At 47.2% G+C, this 27,759-nt stretch overlaps 1 protein-coding gene across 9 annotated transcripts in view; it reads left to right on the top strand.

Annotated features, from left to right (window-relative positions):
* The first annotated feature begins 7,329 nt into the window (after positions 1 to 7,329).
* NRF1 (nuclear respiratory factor 1) overlaps positions 7,330 to 27,759 on the top strand; it is a 73,465-nt gene continuing 53,035 nt past the window's right edge. For 2 of the 9 annotated variants that reach the window (XM_064441706.1, XM_064441713.1), the window contains exon 1: positions 7,330 to 7,539. Coding sequence is in view for 2 of the 9 variants with exons in the window: in XM_064441716.1 (XP_064297786.1) it covers positions 27,579 to 27,674 (96 nt within the window). In the remaining 7 variants the exon portion in view is untranslated. Of the gene's footprint in view, positions 7,540 to 27,130; positions 27,172 to 27,534; positions 27,675 to 27,759 lie in introns of those variants that run through there. The other 7 variants (XM_064441715.1, XM_064441716.1, XM_064441723.1 and 4 more) reach the window with 7 other exon arrangements.

Raw genomic sequence — 27,759 nt, forward strand, 5'->3', positions numbered from 1 at the left:
ACAAGCCTCAGCATGGAAGTTAGATACTCAAGTCAGGCGACACCCTGTCCTAAGGAGTGATTAAAAAACCCAAGATCTTCACCACTGTGTTTGAAAATAAGCTTCATGCAAAATCTGGGGACGGGAGAGGAAAGTTTTCCTGCCAACAAGCTCCCAGCTCATTTCTTCCTTTTTCACAGTCTCATCTTTTTCTCCCCATTAACCGTTTTTGCTGTAAAATCTACTGTAGTTTGGTGCTGAGCTGCAAGGAACTTCGCAACGGGCACTGAAAAGCTATACATAATAGCCTAAGTGGGCTCTTACGTGCCATTGTCTCTCTGTAGTTGTTGCTGTTACTGCTGTTTCAGAGAGATGAGAGAATGGCACTCGTCCAGCACTGCTGTCTTTTATTTCTAAATACTTTGGGTACTGGCAGAATAGAAACAATTAATCGCTACTTATGAGAAGCAGTGAAGAGGCTGGCTGCTGCGGGGCAAGCCCAAAATCCAGGCAGCTTTTGGCGACTGGTTGCTGCAGAAGAGGAACCGCAAGTAAAGCTGCTGTCCCCAAGAGATGTCACCTATCGCTGGTGATGCTGCACATTCAGCCCTCATTTTGTTGTATAATCATATGCCAAAACACGGGTCTCAGCCCCAGTCTTGGGTATCTAGATCTTCACACCATGCAACCTGTCTCCCCACTGATGAGAGAACTGAGGACTCCAGAGCCTGTAGCACAGACCCCTTTTCTGCTGTAACCCTCCCTGCTCCTAAGGGAAACTGAGGCTCAAGGCTGCCCCAGAGCACTGCTGGTCCAGGTGAGTATCCAAAACAGAACTTCAAAAATAGGCAGCACAAACCTAAAATAATTTATTATGGTCCAAGGAAACAAATCTTGAAATTAACTGCTGACTGCCCAACTGCCTTTGATATTAGGGATTTTCACTGGTGCAATTATGAGGGTGAGCTGGCTGTGGGTGGTGATGCCAAAGAACTATAAAAAAGTGTAAGCTCTGCAGTTAGAGTTATAGCATCATAGCCCAGCATGGCCATACTGGGCACTCTGGTCTTGAGATGGTGCTTGTGACGCTGAACCTGAAATAGAGAAAACAGCTCTGGACCTGTCTTTTTCATAGAGCTACTGGCAATCTGGGAAAGAGACCAAATATGTTAAATAAGAAGAAGCCTGGAGAACTGGAATTATGTGGGAAAATGCTTCCTTCTCTCGCTAATACCTGGCAAAGCTAATCACACATTATCTACAGCCTCTTCACTGTTCCACGTTGTGCTGTAACACAGGACAACTTTAGATGCTTACCATACTCTGCGCAGAAAAATGGCAAGCTCAGTGTTTGGTGGACAACAAGCTGACCATGGTGGACAACAAGCTGACTATGAGCCAACAATGTGCCCTTGTGGCCAAGAAAGCCAATGGTGTCCTGGGGTGCATGAAAAGGAGTGTGGCCAGCAGGGCGAGGGAGGTTATCCTCCCCCTCTACTCTGCCCCAGTGAGGCCACATCTGCAGGGCTGCATCCAGTTCTGGGCCCCCCACTTTAAGAAGGATGTGGAACTGCTGGAGCAAGTCCAGCGCAGAGCTACCAAGGTGATCAGGGGACTGGAGCATCTCCCTTATGAGGAAAGGCTGGGAGACCCAGGTTTGTTCAGCCTGGAGAAGACTGTGGGGGGATTTCATAAATACCTATAAATATCTAAAGGGTGGGTGTCAGGATGATGGGACTAGGCTCTTTTCAATAGTGCCCAATGACAGAACAAGGGGCAATGGGCTCAAGTTGGAACACAGGAAGTTATAGAATCATAGAATCGTTAAGGTTGGAAAAGACCCTTAAGATCATCGAGTCCAACCGCTAACTGATCACTGCCAATTCCACCACTAAACCATATCCTCAAGCACCACATCTACCCTACTTTTAAATACCCCCAGGGATGGAGACTCCACCATCTCCCTGGGCAGCCTGTTCCAGTGCCTGACTACCCTTTCGGTGAAGAAGTTTTTCCTAATATCCAACCTAAACTTCCCCTGGCGCAGCTTGAGGCCGTTTCCTCTTGTCCTATCGCTTGTTACTAGGGAGAAGAGACCGACCCCCGCCTCGCTACAGCCTCCTTTCAGGCAGCTGTAGAGAACGATAAGGTCTCCCCTCAGCCTCCTCTTGGCCAGACTAAACAACCCCAGTTCCCTCAGCCGCTCCTCATAAGACTTGTTCTCTAGACCCTTCACCAACTTCATTGCCCTTCTCTGGACACACTCCAGCACCTCAATGTCCTTCTTGTCCTGAGGGGCCCAAACCTGAGCCCAGCATTCGAGGTGGGGCCTCACCAGTGCGGAGCACAGGGGCACTATCACCTCCCTGCTCCTGCTGGCCACACTATTCCTGATACACCTCAATATGAGAAAAAAAACCCCTTTGCTGTGCGGGTGCCAGAGCAGGGGCACAGGCTGCCCAGAGAGGCTGTGGGGTCCCTTCCCTGGAGACATTCACCCCCCGCCTGGCCGTGGCCCTGTGCCCCTGCTCTGGGGGTGCCTGCTCCAGCAGGGGGTGGGACGGGGTGAGCTCCAGAGGGCCCTGCCAGCGCCCACCAGTCTGGGATTCGGTTTGCAGAACTTGACCAAACTGTATTTAAACAGAATGAGTGAAAATAAGCTGAGTGTCCACAAAGGTGGAGAACTAGGTGTAAGGGTCTAAATTGAAGTTGAGGGATATTCAGGTGAAAGACCAGACATCGCCATTTGCAGAGCCCTGACAGGCTCTGGGGGATGCTGCAGGATCCTACCAGTAGCAGCAATCCCGAATGATTGCACCTGTGTAGAGCTTGGTGACTACACCAACTCTAACAGAGCTTTTCATCACAGAAATCCTCCCAAAACTCAGACTCAGCTTTGGTCTAACCTGGCTCCAGGGAAGCTGTGGCAGCCAGAGCCCAATCAAGGCTACATACAACACACTCATTGCACTATCAACATTCTCCCTAGAGTAATGAAAACCAGCCCGGCTCTTTATGAACCGTGCAAATCCGGTTTATTGCACATTACCAAACAATTACTGTTGCAAAGACTCACATTAAAGGAAAGCAACGGATGCATTTTTTTTTTATCTGAAAGAAAGGGAGAGAAGGAAAAGACCAAGCAGCTGCGTCTGTAGTCTTCCCCTTCAGTCTGTACTGTGAATGTTTAAAAACTGCTCAGTTAGTTCTGCTAAATCATCAGGGTGTTTTGTTTACGGCATAGTGGGTGAATCAGTCACTTTTCTCTTCTATGGGCTTAAGACGAGAATAAAAACTCCATATGAAAGAAAAAGATACCCATCCATTTCTCTCCCCTGATGATACAAGATGCCTAGCGGCTGGGATTCCACCTCTTCCCTTGCTTGCAAGCATGGGCAGCAGATGTTTTAACTCTGAGGCAGCTAAGATGTTTTGTGGCAATCAGACCCTGAAGAGAATTGCTGCCAGGAACGTGTCTTGCGCTGCATGACCACGTGCAGCTCCTTCATCTTCAGCATGCCAGAGATCAGCCTTACCATAAAAACCCAGGAAGGTAACAGATTCTTGTTTGTTGTTAATGTCTGTTGTCATAAAGTAAGCATGAGTTGGTGTGTTCAGGAAGAGCCAAAGCTACACCTGTGTCTCTGAAACACTTTTTGGAGAAATCTCCCTCCTGCCCACATTGGCTTAGCTGACAGGAGCAATGTTTGACCTGGTCTCTGAGATAGGCTAAACACACCAGCAAGGGCATGAGTCTCATCCCCTTACGAAAACATAATCTCTGTTTGTGGCCCCCATAAATCAGTAGTACTTTTTCACACTTGCAATGTTCTGGTTGTAACGCAGCCACACTCCCGCAGAAGAGAAGTCTTCACTGGAGCTAGGGCTCTTCCCCTAGGGCTCTTATTTGTGTGTGGACCCTACCGTGGCACCTGAAAACACACAAAATCTGTGACCCAAGGCCGGTGGCGCTTTCAGGCCAGGCCTGCCCGAGGCTGTTGGCCAAAGCTCAAAAGCTTTACCTTGCTGGTAATAACCCACCCGTGTTACAGAGCAGAGCCAGCTAATTGGCCCAGGCACTCCCGTTCCCCTTATGCTTTCCTGTGCAACCTTTCCTAGGCAATCCTTCCTTGTTACTCATCTGTTTTCTTGTTCTGTCCCTGAAGTCACTAACCAAAGACAAGGTGATCTGCTAAAACAGCCCGTATACAGCCTTTTGACCTCTCTCCCGCAGCCTCACAGCACCTGAGCCAACACATCCAGCTGGTAACTTGCTAACAATGTCCTCACGTTATCCCCTCCACATTTTCTCTTCCCAGACCCAGGATGTGGACAGGTAAACCTTTCCAGGCCTGCCCTGTCACCAGAGCTCTCCTTCCCCACTGTACATCACTGTTCCCCACCCCGTCTTTCCCTGAATGCTGGATACAGCATGTCCTAACCAGCCCCTGGCATTCCCATGGGTGTGCAAGCCAGGCTCCCTACCCTTCTACTGGCCAAATGTATGTTTTATACTCACAATTAAGTCTTTTCTCAAACCTTTACATGTCTACAACACAGCGCAGTCATGAGAACGTGGAAAGACACATGCTAATGCTCAGTTTTTCAAAGAGAAAGAGTTAGTTTGTTCATCTCTGAAGGACCTTTCTGGTACATCCCAAATGAATGTCCATGCTGTTCCCTGTCAAGGGGCTTTGGTCCTGTGTGCATTCTTTTAACACAACTAAGAGCCCTTTGAGAGGACTGGAAGAAAAGCATGTGTGCCAGCTGCAAGCCCAGCATGCTCAACAGCCATTGACTCATAAACGTGCACTTTCATAAGCCCGTGGTTTGATCTGTCCATTCCAAACCAGTTAGCAACATGTGGCTTTGAAAAAATGCACCTGGATGGGACCCCGAGACATCATGCCATCCATCCCTCTCCCTGAGGCAGGAGCAACTCTACCTACAGCATTCCATGAGCAGTATTTTGTTTAACCTGTTCTTAAAACCTCCAGTGGGGGAGACTTCGGAGACTACTGTGATGTACGTGGAAGCAACCTTCCTCCTGCGGAGATTCTAGGTCACTGTGGGTTATACCAGGCCTGTCGGGTGGCACAGTCCCAGGTCTCGGCACTCATGGCCCTGCTCCAAACCTGTTGATTAGTAAAAGGGAGTTCCACTGCTGTTACGGTCCACATCAGCTGCCTCCACGTGTCTGCCTGCATTGGCAAGGCACTCCCTTGTATTCCCGGAGCAGCATGCCCCAGCCAAAACACCTTCGTGGCTCTGCAGCAAAAGTTACGTTCATCTCAGCAACTGGTGTAAGTCATCATTTAGCCCGGATCCACGTTTCTACGGGAGGCCAATGACAGAAATCCAGAGCATCCAAAACTCAAAGTGCCGGAGTCTACGGGCTAAGACAACATTCACACGAAAAGCAGAGGTGTTATTTTCCCCACAACATGCTGTGAGAGCATGCATGTAGTAGCAAAGATCCCCCCAAAATGCAGGGGCACTACAGAAGTGACAACTGGAGCGTGACTCTGCAGAGTGGACTGTCGATCCCGAGCTGACCTGACGCGCATGCCAATTGCCTCAGATGGCTCTGCAGACAAGGCATGCCAGTTAGCGTTTATTTTCCATACTGTGCTTTCCTTGCTTCTTCAGATGGGTATAGTATGGTCATCGCTTCCTGCCCTAAGAAGTCATCTACTATTGCTTTATTCTATTTGAAAATAGACAAAATTGGTAGCTGTGCTTCATTCCACCAATTAGATGAAGTTATTTCTGTATTTTCTGTACTTGCCTATCAGTAAATTTGCAGAGTGCTGTGAGCTGGCAGGTACGTAGGACACATTCCCTTTCACAGGGACTGGTACTGCATGCTTCAAGGGAACTTGTAAAATCCCAGTATTAGTACAATGACAAAAAATTTATCATTTTTAGTACAACATACCCATGGAAGAGGTTTCTACTAGGCACAGATGGTAGGCTGATGTCCTGAAATGAAACAAATCACATTTTACGCCAACAAAAATAAAATTATGGTTACTCTAATACAAATGTCTACTGAATTTTTGATCCGCCAGATCTTTAGCACACAGTGCATAATAAATACATAAGATTCTTAATGAAGGAATATTACTGAAAGTATTTTGCTTTCCTGGCTGCTCTTAACCAGCTTCTGTTCTCTTCTCCTAGTACCTGTTCTCATTGTATTTTCCATGTCATTCTTTGGGTGTGGGGAAAACAAATTTGACAGCCTCACTGCGTCAGATATCAAGTCCCATCTTAAGACTCCCTCTTACAAAACACAGATTAACATCCCTTTGTATTATTTCCATCATCTCCTTTTCCCTGTGTTTTAAATCTTCCTCCTTTCTATTTCAGGTTCCTACTGAAACCCCAGGCTGCCTGGGGACGGGCAGCCTTCGAAAGTGAACACCTTACCCCAAAACAAGGCTAATAGATGTGTCCAAGCCCTAATACGATAATACAAGAAATCATTATATTCCAAATACCGGGAAGGGTATTTGGCAGGGCTAATGCTGAGTTCAGTTCATCGACAGCACGAGGCAGTAGTAGAAACGAGAGGCTTTGTGGAGTATGTTCGTCTTCAGGGCAGAAAGCAGGCAGTCGGGTCTGCTAACGATCTCACCACCATTTTCTTATGTGCACAAGGGACGCCCGTCCCCTTGGCATGAGACCAAGCTGCTTTTCGGAGGAGCTCCGGTGCAGGAGCCACAGCTGCTTCGAGCTGGCGGCCCTCGCCAGGAGTGGGCAAAGATTTACAGCTACAAACAGATGGCCTCTCACACACCCCGCCGGCCTCCGATGTGTTATTTTTATTTTTATTTTTTTAAACACAGAGTAGCTCAGCAGTACGGTTTCTCCTACCCCAAAACCACCACAGTGGTACGTGGCGGCGTGCAGGGCGGGAAAGATGTGGCCCAGCACCAGCAGGCTGGGATAGTTTTAAGCGGGTTTTTTCCACAGAAAAACGCGATTGAGACCGCAGCCCGCTCGGCTGAGGCGCCAGGTCCAGTGCAGCCCAGGCTGGGTCCCCCCCGCCTCCTCAGGGCTCTCCCCGACGCCCCCTCGCACCTCCCCGCTGAGGGGAAGAACGGGTGCGACCTCCCCAAGATGGCGCCGACACCCCCCCCCCCCCCCCGCCGCCATCGGCCCCCTTCTGTGCCCCTCCACGGGGGAGAGGCACCGGCGACCTCCCCAACATGGCGGCGCCGCCCACCCGCTTCCCCCCTCTCCTCCTCCGCCACCACCGCCTCCCTCGCCCCTCCACCGCCCCGACCTCCCGCACATGGCGCCGCCTCGCCCTCCCCATCATGGCGGCGGCGCCGGGCTATGACGCCATACGTCCTCCTCCTCCCCCCCCTCTCTCCCTCTCCCACTCGGCCTCCTCCCGCCGCCGCCGCCGCCGCCGGTCCCCGCCTCTCCCGCTCGCCATTGCGGCGGCTCAGGGCGAGCCGCGCCGCGTCCCCCGCTCGCCTCCCTCCCACCGCGGCCGCCGCCCGGCAGAGGCTCCACGGCGCAGGCCCGCCGCAGCGCAGCCGCTCTGAGGTGAGTGTCCTACCGCGCAATCTCCCAGCTCCTCCAGCCCCGGCGCAGCCGCAGCAACGCGGGGGCCCCCGCCGGCCGCCCAGGCACCCCCGGCTCTGCCGCCCGCGCCTTCCCCTCAGCGCCGCCGCGGAGCACGGCCTAGGCCGCGCTAGGCCCCGCCGGGGTGGCGGAGGGGGGAAGCCAGGCCCCGTGGCGGGCCGCGGGCCGCTCCCGCCCGGCCGCCGGAGGACGGGGCGGTGGCTGCGGGGCCTGCGGGGCGCCGAGGTGGGGGGGGTCGGGGGGGGCTCGGCTTGTCCCGAGCGTGTCCCCGCACCCCGGGGGACGGGGGCGGGAAGGAGGGAAGGGGAGGGCGGGTGCGGGCCGGCCGCGGGCCCAGGCGTGCCGCCGAGCCGGCTGGTGCAGGCTGCGGGAGCAGGTTGCTCCGGCCCCGCTCGCAGCCCGGCCCGCTCCTGGGAGGGAAGTTGGGTCGCGGCTGTAGCCATTTGTGGGGCTTTTCTGCCCTTTTCCCCCTCTCTATTCTCCTTCTCCCCTTTAGCCCCCCCCGCCTTCCCCCCCCCCCCTTTATATTTTTCCCCCTTTTTATTCTACTGACTGCAAATAGATGCCTTGTGGCAGCGTCCTGGGCCGGCGCTGCCCTTTTTATATATAAGTCGGGCTGCCGCTGGGAGGGCAGCGTGTTTAAATATTGTTAATCACCCGAACAGAATATTTTTTTCCTCTCTAATATGCTTAAAAGGGGGTATAAGCCGTGTCTCTTTGTTCTTGGGTTATACAACATCTGGCTCGAGAGGACCTGGTTTGTGACGGAGGTGCGCAGGACCTTGTTAGTGTAAATAATAATTACAGGGCAAAAATATTTGGCTCAAAAGTCTTTGTACGTTTGGGGTTACTATGTCTGAGCTTTCTTGCAGCTACAGATAATTTTCATAGTGTGGGGAGATGTTTTCTGTGCACCTCTTCAAGATTTGGATCTCTGCTTTATGTTTTTCTTCCCCTCTGCTGGAACATCTTCCTTATTTCCAGATTTTGGGATTTTTATCTTAGGAAGGGCATTGTAGTTATGTTTTTAGTCTCTACTGTGTAGCCTTGCTGCTGTCCAGGTGTGGTTTTGGACCCTCTTCCTGTGTCCCGGACACTGTGAGAGTATTTTCAGTGTTGTGGCGGCTGTGTGCAGTCGTTATTTTTCGTTTGTGACATCATGGCAACTTGTGTTCATCCTTACTTCAGCAGTAGCATTACCTTGTCTTCTGATTCATCTGCATCACAGTTGCTCAGTTTTAAAACCTGTTATATTGAACTTTTAATGCCCTAATGTTGGGGAAAGGGATGAAGGAGAAATTGTTCATCCTTTTAATTTAGATTTTCAAGCCTGTGATAAAACTGGGATTATTTTTTTTTTCCCATTGAGGAGGGAAGATGGTAACTTTGGAAAGGTCAGGATTATATTAACTCTTTTTTCAGGGTTTTAATCTTGTCCATCGTGGTTAAGTGTTACAGAGTAGTGTTTAATTAAATAATCTCATATGCTCATGTAACTTTCTGCACGTGTTTACTATTTTAGAGTATCGCAGTTGGTTTTTATTGTGTTTTATTGTATCGCAGTTGTTTTTCAGAAGTCTCACATCACTTACGTACAGGCTTTACGATGAACGAGGCATGGGCTCTTATGCATGTGCCATAAACACAGCGAGCTGGGGAATGCTCTGCCTCATCCAGTACGTGTTTTATGCAGTTCTTACAATTTCACGTACCGCAACAGCATCTGCATTTGACGAAGTGTGTGGCCTGATGCACGTTCATGTTTTATAGGTGGAATGAAGCACGGCTCTCGTAAAGTGCTGTTTGTTGGCAGCCTGGGTAGAGCCAGCGTTCGCGCGTGTGTAGGCGATACGGTTTTTGGCGTGGAGCAGTGAAAGTGCTGATTTTCTGTGGAATCGAAATTTTCCTGTGGACCCCGTTAACTCGTGGCATTTCACTTTGTACCCTCTGTGCTGCGAGGATGCTCCTCTGGAGGTAACTGGGCCTGGCCGTGCTCCATGTAACGAGCGTGTAAGTTATCCCGACACAAGTTTATGTTGTGGATGTGGACCGTGCTATCCCAACCACGCTGCTCAGTGTGCTAGCATAAGAAATAGCCTCAGCCCAGAAGTAAATAAGCCGTCCTGGCAAAAACCAGCTACACCAGCAAGAGCCCTTAGCGTGTGCTGGGTCAGTCAGAGGTTGCCCTTTTCTATAGCTCCAGTGGGAAAATGTGTGGCATAAACTTGTTCGTAGAGGATTAAGCTACGGTGAGCAACAGCTGCTTTGCTTCTGAGTAAGGTTGGCCGTGCAGGGGTTTTACACGCTTTAATATTGCACTTCAGTTAATTGTCTCAACTTTCCTGGACAAAAGCCCCCGTGACTGGTCGGCTGCACAGACGTCAGCTTTCAGACTGCAGCTATTTTGGCATGAGGACTACTTCAAGTGTTGGAATTTCATAATTTTTCTGTTGCTCAGGAGCCTGAATCATCTTTTCTTAGACTTAAACTAGCCAGTTCACTTCTGGCCAGCTCAAGCCTGGAAGGTTTCAGCCTCGTAAGTGAAAATGAAGAACCACAAATTACTCCAGGAGCCCAGGTTGGGAGCACTGGGGCTGCCTTTATTGTAAATCTTGCTTCTAGGCTACATAATGTCAAACTTCTGCTGCCATGTGCTTATACATACTCTGGGAATATTTCCATTACTGCTTCCACCTGTTCTTCAGTAACCAGCCGGGGGAGATGTCCATGCAGCTTCACAGTCTCCTGAAAGCTTTGGGAATTACTGTTTTTTTTGCCTTACCCTCCTCTGATCTGGAAAAGTATCCTCCAGGAAGGAAGCAGAGTGCAGTGATTCTGCCGTGCCCCTCTATCCCTTTTACCAAGAAAACTGAATACAGACTTGATACGTGAGAACAATGTGTGCTGTTGGTAGAAATCTGCTTGTGTTGATGGTTTTCAGTGCAAGTACTGGAAAATGTAGCCTTGGACTTTATCTTTCTTATGCTGCTTCTGAAGTAGATATGTAGGGAAAAAAAAAAGTAGATAAGATTTTTTGTATTACTGATTACCCAGTGCTTGAGTTATTAAACAAAACAATTTAAAAATACACTCCTTTGTCTTTTTTTAAATAACTTACGCTGCATGGTAGGGATCTTACTTTTACTATGTTGTAGTTAGGGTAGTAGAAAGATGGAAGATGGTGCTGAGGTGGCACTTGAAGCAGATACTTGTAACTCACATTGCTCTCTAATGAACTTCATTAGCTCTTTGCTACACAGCCATTCGTTAAGCATGCTTGTCTAAAATTAGGACTGGCTACAGCCAGTTGTAAATCAGAACTAAGGATAAGAGTTTCCACTTAATTCCAGTTTAGTTTTCACACCAGATTCAGAGCTCTCTTGCTGGTTATCGTGCTCTTCTGGATCTTCAGTAAGTAAGGCTCATCCTGCTGAATGAGCCTTACTGAAGTCCCACGAACCACTGAAGACCCTCCACGTGAAGGAGTCAAGCAGCATGTAGTCTCTAGCACGGTCTCTCGGTGCTGGGGCAATGTTTTTCTGTATTTAAAGGTAATCCGTCCCCTTCTGGTTTTGAATGCAGTTGTTTGTTAGAGGATCAGTTTAATAGCTTCTCACATTCCCACTGTTGAATGCAGATAGGTGCCTTTGCCCCGATCTGTTTGTCACTTGCTTTAGTGAGTGAATTTGTGTGTCAGCTATTGTGAATCTCTTCATCAGCTCGTTTTGCGTGTGAGTCTAAACCAGGTAAGTATATCTGAGCAAACCCTCTGTTTTTCAAGTATTGCAAACCATAAAATGCTGAACATTACTAGCATCTTCTCTTTTCTTCCACCTGAAACTTAAGCTTCCAGCAGAAACTCTTGCCACTTTCCAAAGCAAAGGCTGTACCATTAGCAGTGGAGTGTGGAGAAAGGTTTGAAGGTCAGAGTCGTGCAGGCTGCCAGGGCTTTGTACCATGGGTGGCAGGAACCTCTCACCTCTCCAGGCTAAACCTGGACCGTCCAGGCACCATCCTGCTTTGGGAAGAATTCAAGTCTATTCTGTATCCGCTGCAGCAATTGTAATGGTTTGATATTTGCGGTGTTTTGCTGATTCTGGCCCTGTTGCTTTTGTTTTGTCCCAAAAACTAGTGGGGTTGAACAGTTGCCAGTCAGACAGGCCCGCTGGGAAGGCTGGCTAGAGTCATTCCTCCCTGTGCCGTGGCATCACTCGCTAGGCAGCATCGGAGCATTATCCTTTCAGGAATAGTACAGTGTATAACTAGGAGCGGACGTTGTGTTCTCATCAGGCGTGTTAGTAAGGGGAAACCTGGGAGAGGATGGCTGAGTAATCAAGGCTGTACACCCACTTTGTTTTGGAGATCGCCTGATGGGTTTAGCTTTATGGGAAGGACTTCTGTCTGAGCCTGGTCTGGTTTTGTTGTGGGTGAGTTGCCTGCCAAACTCCAAGGAGGAGTCCCTTCTATTGACAGATAGAAAATGGGGAGGTGGAGGCTATATTTAGAGCATGTAGGAGAATGATAGGCATCCTGATGCGCATTGACGTTTTGATGTCAATGAAATACCGTGGGGTTTTGGTTTTTTTTTCTTTTCTTTAAGAAAGATGTACCTGTACAGAGGCTTAGGGCGCTTTGGATGGAAGGTGTATTCCATCCAGGCATTGGCTCTGTAGGACTGAGAAGTCCAGCATCTCCTTTTCCTCCTGTTTTTCATCCTTTCTTAGAGACCATACTGCCTTCAGTGGGTAACGAAGCCTGGTTTTGTGCTGGAGGATGAAAGCAGGTGTCTCCTCGGTATGGAGCATGGTGAGGTGCGTTCTGCTCTTGGGCTGGGCTCTGAGCATCTGCTTCCTTGCTCGCAGTACTTCTGTTGGGTGTTGATGACTTTCTGCCTCTGTGCGGCTGTGTGTAAGGCAGATGTGTGAATTATTTTATCCGTTTGCTCTGTGTGCTGTCTGTATTGCCTATAAATAATAAATGTATTGCTCAGATGTGGCAGACCGATAGCGACTTGGAGGGGTAACTCAACTTTTTCAGTGCTGTTAGAAAATTCATCTGACTTCAAATACATAAGCAGAAAACCGTGAAAGTATCTTTTCATTTATAGAGCGTGCTTCTTGCTTGTAACCAGTGTGATCAAGAAATGCAATCCAAAAGAAACTGAGTCCCTCCCACGGTTTATTACATAACCATCTAATTAAAGTAATCAAATGGGGATGACTTCGAGGCTTGGAAAACTTCCCCATAGTCTGGGTCAAAAATACTTGCAAGACCACACCCCCAGAGCCTCCACGCTTTATTTACCTTGCAACATCATCCTCTATAGAGGAATGGTGTGTAAATTAATTTATTTTCCCCATAAGTTTATTTTTGGCGTCAGCCATTAGAGTCTCCTGCTGCTGCTTCTGCAGCCACTTTCTTGGGCACCAAGAAAATCTTTTTAACTCCTAGTTTCCCTTTTGAAGGAGAAGAGACTTCAAACAGTGCTGCTCCCTTTCTTCCCTAGAAAGAGCTACCTGATCTGAAGCTCTTCTCATGGTTGCGAGTTGTTTTTTTTCAGGCTTATTGCTTCTGCATCGTGAGTGTTTGTGGCAAGTGGCAGGTAAATCAGTAAACTGGGTCTCTTGCTCGAGAAGGAAATGGTGTGTGTTCCTGTGATAGCGGTAATACTTAAACCCTGATAATAATAAGCATATGTTGATGGAGGTGAAGGTGAAGAAATGTGAAAGACATCTAAAATACAAAATGTAGCAGCAAATAAAAATTCAGGGTCCGTTTTCAGTGTGCAATCATTTCTCTTCAGATACACGGTTGTGCCTTGCAGGAACTCTGAAAACTTTGAATTCCCACCGGGTTTGCATATCGCGCTGTGTATTCAAAGCAGGAAAAGCCCCATTTGAGCGCTGCCTTGAGGCGGTTCAGGGCTGGAAAACCACAATGGCTCAATCTGGGATGTTCTCCACATGCGTGGGAAATTGGAGATTCTGGTGGAGTAGTGTTCCTGTAAGCCATACTGACCCACGCCCCTTCCCAAACTAAGAAGGAAATAACTGTGCTTAGTAAGAACAATATTAATGGATGCACTCGTGGGTGGGTTTGTAATAACCTTGCTTCATCTTCTAACAAATGGCTTTGGTCATGAGTGTTCAGTTCTGCCTGCGTGGAGTCAGCCGAGTATCACGCAGGACGCTTGGGGAGCACGGTGGCCTGCTCAACAGGCTCTTTGTCGATACTGGAGAAAAAATTGTTTGAACCAGCATTTAAATCCAGTGAGCAGGTACTTAAGACTTAAATAACTCGCAGACAAATCTCTTCAATCTAGTTGGGCTGTAGATGCACTTTTTTCCCAGAAAACACAAACCTTAATCCTGCAAACCACGCAGCTGCAAATGTAACACGCGCTGGATTTTCTCGCGTACCTGGCGCTTCGATTACAGAGGTGACGCTTTCCCTTTTCGGGGTCTTTGCTGCTTAGTTACTGGTTGTTTTGCTGGGGAGTTTTTCCTCATCATCTGCAGCCTTTTGCAGGGTGGACAAGCAGACGTGTTCTTTAACCACAGGAAACTTGGGAGGGAACCTGTCCTTTCCTTTTTCCCAGTTCCAGGTGCTAAGGGGAGGTGGTATCCTGCTCTTTACTGGCACTGAACTGAGCCTCGCTGTATTCTGTCACCTCGTGCCCAAATGGGCACTGCAGGGTTACGCCAGATTTCTGTGAGGCTGGAGGAGAATCCCCAAATTCTTCCCTCTGTGATTGCAGATGCAGTAGTTGACATCAGAGTCTGCCTGCAGACCTGTGAATGCACAATCCTTCCTCTTAAACAGCTGTAGAGATAAAAAAAAGCGCCCAAACTCAGAATAAGATCTTGAAAACAAATGCTATTGTAGTGTGTATTTTCCCTACAAGATTTAATATTTTGTTGTTGTTGTTGTTGTTTTTGAAGACAGAATGGCCTGGATTCCTGATCTTTTTGTTTGCTCACAACATAGATGGCTTCAGTATGTATTGCAGGATTGGAGGGCAAATGAACTGGAAGGGTAAAAATATAAAACTGTAAGAGGGGAGATTTTTCTTTTTGTGGTTTGGGACAACTCATCACCGCTTAATCCATTGCCTGGGACCTGCACACACAGGTTGAACACCTGTACCCTTCCTCCTCCAGCTAAGGTAGCACCATCCCTCCTAAAACCAGCTACAGTCATACCGGTGTAACTCATCCTGGGTTTAGGATCAACCAGACCGTGTTAAGTCTCTGTCTGAAGACTGCATCGTTAACAGAACTGTCAGTGAGGGGTGGGCCAGGCTTGCCATTTTAGGGTAAATGTAGTTAGGGCTGTGTCATCTGCCTTTAGCATATGTCAGTCTGGCTGAATTAGGAATTGAGGACCAAATCCTTCAGGTGATCCATCTAGCCAAGGTTGAAGGCGGTGGAGCTCGTCCGTGTGGCCATTATGGTTATCGTGACATTTCACGCCTCCGAGTCTCGGTCTAGACAAGTGTGTCTCATCACCACCCTCTCGCTCAAATCCCTCGGTAGAACACGCTTCCATTATGTTTTTCTGTGGTAGTCCAGCATAACCACTAATCCTCTCCATAAAAGAGGATTAAAACGGGGAACATTTGCACCTTAATGCAGCCGGATAGGCCTGTGCTCTGTCTTTTAGGCAGTAATCCTGTTGGGGCGAGGGCTGCGCCGTTGTGCGGTGCCAGGAACGCTGTCGGCGATCAGCAAATAGCAGCTCTCTCGGCAGTTGCGCTTAGTGGGTTAGTAATTCTTAAAAGACCACTTTGCCTGTTAATTTAAAAAGCTCTATTGACTAGAGATGACTAACTTGCTTCGGACTGTTAAAATGACTTCTGGGCTATGCAGGTCAAAGTAAAATAATTTGAAATTGGGATTTCTGTGTGGTTCTTTAAATAAGATGAAAGAATGTGTAAGCTGACAAAGTATTATCTTTGACAACGCCATTTATCATATGTTTCCTAGACTCATAGCAGACTATACATCCTGCAAAAAATCATAGAACCTTCTTGGTTCTGCCCCAGGTGTTACTGGTAAGGGAGAGTCACCTCTGCGTATCGCACCCCAATTGCTTAACGTGAAACCTGCAGAGCCTGGGGGGAAGCACGGGAATGCTAAATGAGAATTCCACCTCGTGGTTTACGATTTTACGGTGTAGTTTGACTTTCCGTTTTGGATTACACTCGCTGGCGGACACGGGTCGCGATGCGGTTGTATGCCCTTCCCGTGGGTTTCCGAAAGCTGAACGTGTGCTAACCTTTTTTGTGGTGTCTTCATGGGGAGGATTGATTCCACTGTAATACTTTTTATTATTTTTTTTTTAACTGATATGAATTGCTTTAAATTTGGGGGGGGGAAAAAGGTGGAGTCTAAAAAAGTGGAGTCCTTCTGCGAGTAGGTGCTGTGCTTCCCCTGTGAACTACCATTGCTCTGGCTGAGGCAAGCAACTGAAGAGAAACTGCTTTGGCAGCCAGACCAGACCAGTTCAGCTCCTGGGGTGATTCAAAAGTGGAGTTTTTCTGTTTTTCTGAGGAGCTTTATCTTCTTTCCAATGTGCTGCTCCGTTCCCGGCGGGCCTGGGCAGGAGGGAGTCGAGGCGTCCGCTCCGGCTCGCCACGCGCGGCTGGGTGCAGTGATGTGGTGAAGTCCTCCCCACGCTTGCTATCGCCTTTGTGCCAAAGTCTGACAAGAGTCTTCAAGTAGAAACCACCTCATCCTTACGTTCAGCCCATACCTTCCTGCCGGCGTTTGGCGCTAAGTGCGTGAAGTTAAGCTGCAAAAAAAGACCCTTGGCAAACTGCATCGTACGTCTTGAAAGGAACGTCCTATCGCATGGCCAAATGGTGGCTTTCAGCAGAAACTTCAGCGGCAAATAGGAGTTTGTGTGCTTAATAAATTTGGGTAAAGTCTTATTTGTTTCTTTTCCAGACCTTCTGTGTGTGAAGTTTTTCCTGCAGTGTGATGTGTTTGCTCCTCTATGTGAGACGCTGATAAAAAGAGCACGTTAATAGAAGGGGTTTTGGTTTTGTTTTCTAGAATCAGTTTTATTTTAGGTCTTTTCATGCTGCGACCGGTAGTGTAGGGATTTTTTTTTTCATCCTAATTAAAAGATCATTATACTAATATTATGCCACAGGAGGACGCTGTGGAACGAGACTGCTTTCTGTAGTTTCTCTTAGGGCTTGAGTTACCTTGTCTCTGCCGACATGAGGCAACTGTCCACGTGCTGCTGTGAGCCAGTGAGAATTAAGATGTTCGCTTCAGTCTTGATAGGAGAGGTGTAAATTAGGGTGTCTTATCTTGCCTCTGTGCAGGGTATCAGTTGTTGCTGCCGACATGAGGCAATGTCTCAAGTCCCGGAAGGTGAGTCCCAGCTAAAACCTTGCACAGCTTCCAGAGTGACACAAGCTTCACCAGAAAAAAGCCGTATTTTATTGGATTGAAGTGTAGGCCAGCAAATTCTCTCCATGAGCAAGGGAAGACTTTTTCCACAGCCATGGAAAATAGAATTTTTGGATTTAAATGTGCATGTTAAATGAGTTGTAATAACTAAAATATTTATCGATCTTGTGCCTGAGAAGTGGCATTGTTTCCTTATCAAACCCACAGTGGTAATTCCCTCTAGGCACAATTTTATGCAGGAATGGTATCAAATTTGTCCTGAAGGAGAATTAACAAAAAATATGTAACCAGTGAGAGACGCCCGTGTAACGTGAGAGGTGGACATCATGGGAAGAGCTAAGTCTCTGCTATCAGGAGTCTGAAACCTCCTGCTAGAGAGGAGGTGAACATCCTCCTTTCCTCCTCATGGAGGAAAGACCAGGAGAAGGTCTGGGTCTTGCTTGGTACGTAGCGCAGCCAAGGGGTGGGAGATGGGGTCTTTCCTGTGTGCTTTTGGTTGCAAGCTGCGCTCGCAGAAGCCAGTGCAGTTGTAATCGGCTGGTGTAGACCTCTTGCCATCTCAGATTTCACCTGGAAGTGGTTTCTTAACCAGCATTGTCAGGAAATGCTGCGAGTGAGGTCTGTGCTCGGGGGAGTCAGGCCTGGCTGGGAGGTGGACATCTCTGCCTGAGACGTGGCTTCCAGGTACCAGCCAGCGTTGGTCCCAGGCAGAGGAGAAACGCAGCCAAGACAGCACCAAGCCAAGACTGGTCATCTCCCCTCTGCAAGAGGCTGTCCTCTGTCCTCTGTCCTCCTCTCAACTGGAGGTTGGCAGCTCCTCCAATTCTGACCGTCTCGGGAGCTGTCAAAACTGGGCCATTTCTGGCTATTGCAGTCGGAGGGTAGACACAGGTCTCGCAAGACCAACGAGGTTTGATGAACACCAGTGATTTCAGTCACGGCTCCTCGTGAAAATCGTGGTGTTGCGATCTCTTGGCTTGCGTTGCCGTTGTTTCTGAATGAGGTTAGTTCATCGTGGTTAGTAGAACCATTGAAATCTGCTGATTAGAAACCAACTGTATCAGGATGTATGTACTTGCTTTAAAAAAAATGCATAGAGGGCTCTGTGCCAGAATAGCAAAAAACAGTACCAGACAATTTCAAGGTATAATTACACTCAAATGGGATTTGATTTTATTAGTAAATGACAAATGATTAATTTCTCACTGGATCAGTTTTCACTTACAAATTATTCCAGGCTGTCTTGACAGGGAATTTGGAATTTATCTAGACACACAGCCGGATGTCTGAAATACCTTTTTAAATAAAACACTCATGTACTAAGTGCATAGGAAGTGCTTTTTAATCTGATTGAATACATGAAGCATGAAACCTAGTTAACTGAAAAAACTCCTTCACGTCACGTTGGCCCGGATCATCAAAAGTATTTTAGATTCCTCCCTCTTGCGAGATGACGCCGGTGCCGGTGGTCACTGTGGCAGGCAGGCGGATGAGCTGTTGCAGCTGCAAACAGTTGGTAGTTCTTAAAATAAATCGGGGTGGTGTGCTCTACCTTACCGCTACAGCATAACCCACAGGCTCTTAGGAGCGGGGAAGGCAGCTCAGCGGGGCACGTGCTTTGCATGTGTGAAGCTCTGCGTGCCACCACCAGCATCTTTGCGACCCGCGCTGCGAAAACTCTCCTCCTGCCTGCCTCGTTGCGATGGCCAAGGGATAGAGACGAGCGCGAGGGTAACGTTGAGCATCATCGCTATCTCCTCGCGGCATCGTTGAAGAAGCAGCTTTTAGCGAGTAAGCACTGTGGCTCCCTTCCAGGCGAAGGGAAGGGGAAAAGCAACCTGAGCAGCAAATGGCTAAAACCTGATTTAGAGGTCTGTTTCCTAACAGAGGTGCCGGTCTGTGTGGCTGAACACCGCTGGAGAACTGCAAGAAGGAGCTTAGCAGGTGGCGAGTGATGGCTGCAGCAGCCACCCCGCAGCCCACAGAGCCGCTGCATGAGAATTAACACACCCAGATCACAGGAGCCCCGTTGATTAACTCTCCGCAGTCGCCTCTGAGAACAAAAGTGCCAGTGTGATTTTGGTTGTTTAATGCAAAGCAAACGACTTATTTACAGCCGAGGCTTGAATCCATTAAGGTCATATTAAACTCCAGATGCTTGTCAACTTTACAAAAAGAGTGGAAGAAAGGGAGGAGGTGTTGCATGTTTTCTGGAAAAAAACCTCAGCTTGCCAAGCGTGGAGCAGTGTTTCACTGAAGTTAAAACCATAAGGAGGGCGACCAGCTTGAATGATGAGCCAGATTCCTGCCTCCCCTCCCCCTCCTTTTTTTCCTCTTTTTATACTGGACTTGAGGCTGTGCTGCTTAGTGCCAGATGTGGAGGTACAACGCGCCGAGTTCCTGTGGGGAGTGGCATTGTCGATAAGGAATTGGTACTGACCATGATGGAGGGATCGAACAGAAAATGGGTTGGGAAAGGAAAACCAGGAGCATTTCCATTCCTTTGAAACAAATTAGGAAATGAGCGAGGGGCATTATTATTAAACCTCCTCTACAAGAGTGTTTGCAGTTCGTGAGGCTTCATCGACCCCTTGCTCTTTCTGTCTTGGTGGGTCCATCACTGGCCATGGGCTGTTTTGTACCTTTTTAAATACCCCGTCGATGCTGTGGAGAACCATGCCTCTGCGGGCAGCAGCCTAGAGCTCTGCATCCACCTTTGTGGGTTTAGGCATCAACCTGCTGTACGTTGAGGTGAAGGGAGGATGAGGAGGAGCTTGATACAAGCTGGCTGGCTTTTTTCCGAGACATGACCGATGCAAGCTTATTGTCCCTTTTTTTGGTAGTTACTGTGGCTTCCCATAGCATCTGGTTTGTTCCTATATAATCTAAATTTAAGATCTTTTCAGCAATTCAAGGCCAGTTATTTAGAGGACACTAGGTGGGTCCTGTAACTCAGCCTTTCTCCTCAGGCTCATCGCTGGGAAGAGAAGAGGGTCAATGACCTGACCAGCCTGAAGTGAGTACAGGGGCAGTACCTCGAGCTGGAAGGGTCAGCCTATCTAATAAACTAATTGCTGACACTGATCACTTATTAAGTGGATTCTAAAAAAGTATGTGTGTCTGTTAGTCTTCTGTTTTTGCTCCCTTGTAATTTCTAAATCCTTACTTATATCACTGTAGAAGGCAGAGCTGCTGCATGAGCTCGGGGCATCCATCAAATAAGGTTAGTTCCCCTGCACAGCAGTGCCCTGCAGCTGGCTGGGATGGGATTTCGTTCTTCCTAAACCCTTTGGTTAGGAAAGGTGGTGCTGTAGCGCACTGAGCAGGCTGCGTGCGAGTTGGCCTCTCCGTTTGCTACTGGTGATTTGCTAATTCTTGCGTTTTATTTATAAAATGTCATACTCATTTTTATGTGGATGCTGTTACAGAATACAGGTGAACTCTTCCCTTATGGTGTTCTACCCGTAGCCACTCGCCCTTGATATGAAAATGAGGCCTGAATTCTGACAAACAGGATCATTTGCAAAGAAAATACAGAACCCTTTATCTGAGGAAGAAGCAAGTTTGTAAGAAAGACAACCCACCCTTTTTCACAGTGACTTCTTGGGCTGTATGCTGTTGGCTTACGGAAAAGAGGTTTGCTCATCGAGTGAGCCCTGATATGCCCAAGCAGAAGGAAGATCTGGTTGCAAAACTTGAGCATGAAACTTTATATTTGGTGTTTTGGATGTTGATGAGGCTGTTAGCTGTTCCCACCTTGTTTCAGAATGGTAGAATCATAGAATCAGAGTGGTTTGGGTTGGGAGGGACCTTTAAGGACCATCTAGTCCAACCCCGCTACTAGATCAGGTTGCTCAAAGCCCTGTCCAACCTGACCTTGAACGCTTCCAGGGATGGGGCATCCACAACTCCTCTGGGAAATCTGCCCCAGTGTCTCACCACCCTCATCATAAAGAATTTCTTCCTTATGTCTGATCTAAATCTACTTTCTTTTAACTTATAACTCGTGCTCCTGTATTCCCTGAGCTCCCTTTAACGCAGCAGCTGCTCTCTTAGGAGGGTCTGAGCACACATGGCAGGAGCGACCTGTGCGTGCGCAGGAGAGCGCAGAGCAGGTCTCTGTCAAAATATTCTGGGTCTCAGCCCTTCTCCATTAGTCTTTATTCAGATAAGCCATATTTTGCATGCTTTTAAAAAATACCTAAACCACCAAAGAAGTCGGACCCAGAAGCTCTTTTATTTATTGTTAATCTGAACAGGATTTCAGATGAATTAGGCATTGTGTGGGGTTAGTAAAAATGGCCGCATGATTTAAAATGCCAGTGGATAAATGAGATGTTCATCTCTAAGTTAAGACTGTCTTGGTGGGCAGTGTCTTGTTCTTATACAGCGTCTGAAGTAAAACTGCTTCAGCAGTCTAAAGGATAAAAATAAGTCCAGACCCTGTCTTGTAAGAGTTTTTCCAGTCATGCTGGTGTACCTCATCATTTTTTCTGGTGTGGACGCTTTATTTTTGGCTCAGTTTAAAGCACCCGTGAGGCAATATTAAACTAGATGGCGGTGGCAGAGGACAATTTCTACAGTAGGATAACCCCCGTGGTTTTGTATTGGTCGAGTCATATCTCTTTATATTCACACCACAGATTACACTGAGCAGATGAGACCTTCATTTTAGTCCATGTGGTTTTAAATTTAATGTAGGATTTATGGTTTTTATGTTCAGTTTCCGTTGTTTTCTGCTGGTTTGAATAGGATGGCTTCTGCTATTTTGGATTGCTTTGTTCCTCCTGCGGTTGGTGTTCTTCCAGCAATGGTGTCAACAGCCATTGATCATCGTTGACAGTACATCAAAGGAACCTCTGACACAGTCATGAAGCAACTGCACCGTGTGATGAGAGGGAGTTTTCCCTCATATTTTTTTAAGCACTTTAAATGACTTTAAAAATAATTCTGGCTGACATCCAAGGTTTCTGGACTAAGCTACAACTACCAGGAAATATCTTTGCAGGCATCATCATATCATTAGGGTTTCCTTACACCTGAAACTGTTCTGGTTTCTGAAGGAAAACAGGAATAAACTTTCCTTTTCTGGAATTATGAATGCTCGTCTCTAAAATTATTCCAGAACAACTTTCCTTTCATCCCCTGTGTCTGAATCCCTGTTCAAATCCCAGCATGGACCCTTTGTATGCGTAACAGAGATGCTTTGCAGCTGGGGCAACAACAGTAGCAACAGTTTGGTAACCACCAGCAGAAACCGCCAGTCAAGGTGTTTTCCCACAAATCCTGGCTGGTATCAGCAATCCTTTGGGAATAATTTGAATATATGAATAACTATCCAAGGTTTCAACACTCAAAGATAAGGCTTCATGTCTTTCTGTGCATGATTCTGGAGATGTTTGGAAATTTTCTGGGAGGAAACTGTGCAGGTATGAAAATAGCACAGAAGTTGGAGGAGTAAAGAACCTGCGTTAAGTGAAGCCAGCTGTCAGGTTAAACTAGAATTAATCCAAGTTAGAACTTGGAAATGAAGAGCTTGTGGTGTTGGTACACAACACAACAACACAAGAGATTGTGTGCTGTGTTGTTATGCACAGTTGGGCAGGCTGTGCCATTTACTGAAGAGTTGCAGTAGTTTATTGCCTTTTTTCCCAGCTTATATGTACTTTTATCCAGGCAGGAAAGCTTAAGAGTGGGGAGATCTAATAGGGCCACCGAGGAAGCAAGTGTCCTTCATATGTTGCAGCATGGACCTCAGACTCCTTTGGAAGGGAGGCAGTGGAGAGAGGAAACTTTGTAGTAGTTTGGTTATTAGACCTTGTTTGAATCAAGTGGACTTCATCTTTAAATAAACATGATGACCTTGCTATTGATTATCCTGTCATTGCTTATAGCTAACTGCTTCAAAAAATGCCAGAATTCAACCAGGCAGCGTGCACTGAGGCAGGATGTGTGCCTGTAAAAAAATAGACCAAATGCATGTGTGTTTAAATTTGCATAGTTGACATGAGGAGTATTGATGTTGCTTACCCAGCTGTCCACTTGCTGACTCAGAAATGCCTAGTTTCAGTCCGCTACCAATTTTATTTATAAAGAAGCATCGTTTTTAGTGGCATTGAGTGTAGACTGCCCCTTGATTCAAGCAAGTTTCCTTCTGAAGTGTATTTTTACACTGTAAAAATAGCATCTGAAGAATCCGTTGTCTTGCAGTCTTGTCTCTTAATGAGCTAAAAGGTTACAACGCTTTGTCAATTATATTGTGATCATATTTTTCTGTGGATATTTTTGTTTTTTAATTTTAATGGAAAGTACTTGAAGTTGTATTGCTCCATTGAGAAAAGCAGCAATATACCTTTTCAGAAATAGCACGGTGGCTTGGGAAGGCCTGGCCTGCTGAGCTATTTCATTAAGGTTTTGCATGGAATCCTGGAATCTTCCCCCTCCTGCCCGCCCCCTCCAGTATTTCTATGGTGATGGCAAAATGGCAAAATAAATTGCTGGAAGGACATGATGGCTGATTATTTTTTTTTTTTTAACCAGAAATTTTCAGTTTGCTTCAGTGTCCCTCAGCACCGTAGTCCTTTCCCTACTGGCGGTATTTGAACTGCTGCTATTTTTGGATAGTTCTAATATTACAGTCTAAGTGGTAAACAGGGTTGGACAGCAGCAAGATCCAACTCTAGCAGACTTTTAGGGAGGATTGTGAGTTTGAAGGTGATGTGGCTTTAGCTGTAACCTCAGTAGGTTTGTAACGCTCTCACAACAGCACTTCTGCTGTCCCGCAGGCTTGAGTTGCTCTAGTGCATGCCTGGATAGGAAACGGAAGTTTGGAAACATCTCTTTGTGGTCAATTGAATTTAGTTTTCCATCTATACCATTTAGGACCTTTTAGGGGGTCTCTTGTGCAGCACAGACTGGGATCCACCTGGCTGGAGAGCAGCTCTGTGGGAAGGGACCTGGGGGTCCTGGTGGGCAGGAAGCTCAACATGAGCGAACAGTGGCTGCTGCGGCCAAGAAGGCCAACGGGATGCTGGGTTGCATCAAAAAGGGCATCGCCAGAAGAGATAAAGAAGTCATTATCCCGCTCTACTCAGCGCTTGCCAGGCCTCACCTGGAGCACTGTGTGCAGTTCTGGTCCTCGCTGTACAAAAAGGATGTGGACAGGCTGGAAGGGGTCCAGAGAAGGGCCACCAAGGTGATCAAGGGACTGGGAAGCTGCCGTACGAGGATAGGCTGGGACAGCTGGGTTTGTTCAGCCTTGAGAAAAGGAGGCTCAGAGGGGATCTCATCACCGTGTACCAGCACTTAAGGGGCAGCTACAAAGAAGATGGAGACTCCCTTTTTACACAGAGCCCCGTGGAGAGGACAAGGGGGATGGACACAAGTTGCTCTTGGGGAGATTCCGACTGGACACGAGAGGGAAATTTTTCACAGTGAGGACAGTCACCATTGGAATAATCTCCCCAGGGAGGGGGTTGACTCGGCCATGTTGGACACCTTCAAGAGTCGTCTGGACAGGGTGCTGGGCCATCTTGTCTAGACTGTGCTCTTCCCAGAAAGGTTGGGCTAGATGATCCCTGAGGTCCCTTCCAGCCTGGGATTCTGGGATTCTGTGTGATTCATGGGCAAGAAACTCACTTTCTTGGGACAGTAACGTTTGTGGAAGTGTAAATATAGGAGATGTGCCCCTTCCTCAGCCTTCCCAGTACTGAGGGTGATTCTAGTGCCACGGTATCTGGGCAGCTTCCAGTATTGGACCTGTATCCTGATATTTGTTTCTTTGTTTTAGCCACAAGACCATGCTTCCCTCCGTCACATGCCAGCTGGCTGCATAATTAAATATGTGACCAAGTTCTTCCTCACATCTCACTTAGGAGTATGGATCCCTGGTTTTAACCAGACTGACTCGTCCAAACTGGGAAACCCAAACCAATATTAAACCAGTATCACCCTAACACTTACAATCTAGCTGTGCATTAGAGCACTGTTGGCATCTCGTGGATGAAAATCCACTGCCTAAATACATACAGTTCCCTTCTTCTTCTATCCCCCATGAAGATGACAAAATTAATGGAGTTAGCTTTGATGCTCCACAATGAAGTTGGTGTTATGTATGGAAATAGTGGTATTTTAGTAGAAACCGTTCATTTTATGTGATTCTTGTTATTAGAAGTGTGTGTAGCATTGAAGAGAAACCAGCTGTAGACAGACAGGGAAAACAAGGGGATTCTGTAACCTGTACTCTTTTCTGGGTTTTAACTATGAAGCCACGATGTCTGCGTTAGAAGGCAGGTCGCTGTGGCCTCCCTTTCTGGTCAGTGGAGGGAGGCAGGTACTTCCCGAGGAGCTTGGCCTTTAAGGTCTGAATTGTTGGTTAATCGGACAGAGTTGAGCAGGGCAAAATGCTTTGGAGATTGGTTTTGGCATTTTGGAAAGTTCAGTAAGGCTTTGGAAAGATCCGGCTGGATTTCTTTGTATTAATAAATGAGAAACTGTGCCGAAATGGCTAGGTCAGATTTGCTTTTCAGGAAGACAAAGGCCACTATGGTGGCTGCAGCAGGAATGAATTCATTTTGCCAGTGAATCCGTGGAGCTGACTCGTCGTAAACCCTAGGATATGATGGTTGGGAAACTTGATCTGTTGAGCAAGAGGGTGGCTGTCTGACTGCCCACAGCCAATTCAGGGAAAACACGACATTTGCAAAAGTCTTGGCTAGTCGGGCAAGTCCAGATGAGGTGATAGATTGCAACTACCCTCTGTGTGACCCAAGTAGGGAAGACCAGCATAGTTTGGTTGTTGTAATGTAGGCAGCGTTGTTCTCATGGTAATGGGTGCTTTGGCTTAGTACACAACAGACGACTTTGTCTCATTCCAAGTCTCCTTTCAATATCTTTGTCCTGCTGCTACATCAGAGACTTCATCTCATCCCCTGTTCAACAACTTACTTGCCTCTGGCATTTGAACGGAAGCTTTCTCTTAGTGCTGTCTGGGGAATATTTTCCCTGCATTTGAGATGCAGCTTTTGTTTCCTGTAAAAGCAGATGCGCTTAAGTAAAATGTGGAAAATGGGTCGTGTTTTGAGGACAGGACTCTCTAAAATAATTGCATTATATTTTTGGTATCTTTAAGTTGGACCTGCCTTTGGAAGAGCTGTTTTATAAACACCCCTAATGTTCAGTTCACTGAATTGCAGGAGTTTTGAGGCCTGTGGAAACAAGCCTTTAGAAACCAGCTGGTGATGGGGGAAAAAAAAAAAGTCGTATTTCAGCTCTTTGGTCAATAGATTTGAGGTAGAAATAAATACATCTAAATACAAGTCACTCCCCACCCTACCCTTTCTTCCATTTGTTGTCTGGACTATAGCAACCGCTCCCTTGCTTCTGAGCTTCTGCCGCTTAAAATGTGGCTGCAGAAAATACTTCCTCGTCCACAGCTTTGGTCATGCCTTGTCCCTTCGTATTCTCTCCTGAATCCAGAGCAAGACTCTGGTCATCTCCTTTAACCCCCTTCTGCCTCCCACCTAATCCTCTTTGCTCATGTTAGCAGCTTCGGCTGAGGTGTCCTCTCTTCTCCATTTCTTCCATGGACCCCACCTTTGTAATAGTCTCTCTTGCCAAGTCTCAATTCATTGCTCCTTCTTTGTGTATGACTATTGGCTAGTTTGGTCAAAATAACCTTCCTGGCAAGGTGCTTTCTCCTGGTCTGGGTCCCAGTGCCTCGTCAGTCCTGCCAGTCCATGGTTTGGTCATCAGGATGTGATGGGGTTTTTTTATGGTCAGTAGAAGTCTGGTCTTTATTTTGCCAGGCCGAGGCTTTTGTCACGTTGGTCATTTGCAAAGTGTCATGTATTTATGGGACGATGAAGAAGGTGTCTATCAAGAGCTTTACATTCAACGGCTATACTTACAGGGTCAGAATTTGCTGCATGTGTTTTATTGTTCCCTACAGCTGGTCATCTCTTCTGCTGTTTGCCCTAAGGATTTTGGGGAATCTATTTTTGAGTGTTGATGTCCTAATTCTTCTAATGTAGTTTGAAAATATCTTAAGGATGTGCTGTTGTTTCTACAAATGTATGGTAGACTCACACTGAAAATATCTACGTACCTCCTGTCTTGTTCCTTCTGTGCAGATTTATGTTCATGGCGTGTGGTCCAGTGCCCTGCTGACTATGTAAGTTGCTACTTTGCTCAGTGGTTTACCACTAGATGCATTAAATAAATATGCTTTATGTAATGTTTGTGCTTGGGTTGTGATGATTTTGCCTGCTTCCGGACTCTAAACAAGTAATGCAATAAAAGTGGTCTGTAGGATGCAACTTGCTGCCAGGAGACTTCTGTACTGGCATCCTCGTTTGTGTCCTGAGCTATTGAGGTTGGAGGAGGGAGACTGTGCATCGCCCTTGAGCATCTTCTCTAAAAGCTAGACCTTGAAGTGGCAAATATAAGTTCCAGCTTTGATCAGAGCTCTTAATATGTAGCGTGTGCGGGGCAAGTAATCTCGGGGCTACAAGATCCTTAAAGACCTTTCTTCCAGCAAAGGTGTCTGCGTCTGGGTGCTATGCCATCTTGTTTGGAAGTATGGATTTTTCAAAACTCTTAAACTTCAAGTTCCTCTTCTGGCTCCTGGTACAGTCATTATTTCCCTCTCGTAGAAGACCACTGCTGCTGGGGGAGGTAATCTCTTGTTCCCTCTTGGTCGCGGCCTGCTCACCTAGCTGGCTCAGAAACCTTTGGCTGCCCTCCCTTGTGGTGCATCAGT

The sequence above is a fragment of the Phalacrocorax carbo genome, chromosome 1 (assembly GCF_963921805.1).
Source record: "Phalacrocorax carbo chromosome 1, bPhaCar2.1, whole genome shotgun sequence".
NCBI lineage: Eukaryota > Metazoa > Chordata > Aves > Suliformes > Phalacrocoracidae > Phalacrocorax > Phalacrocorax carbo.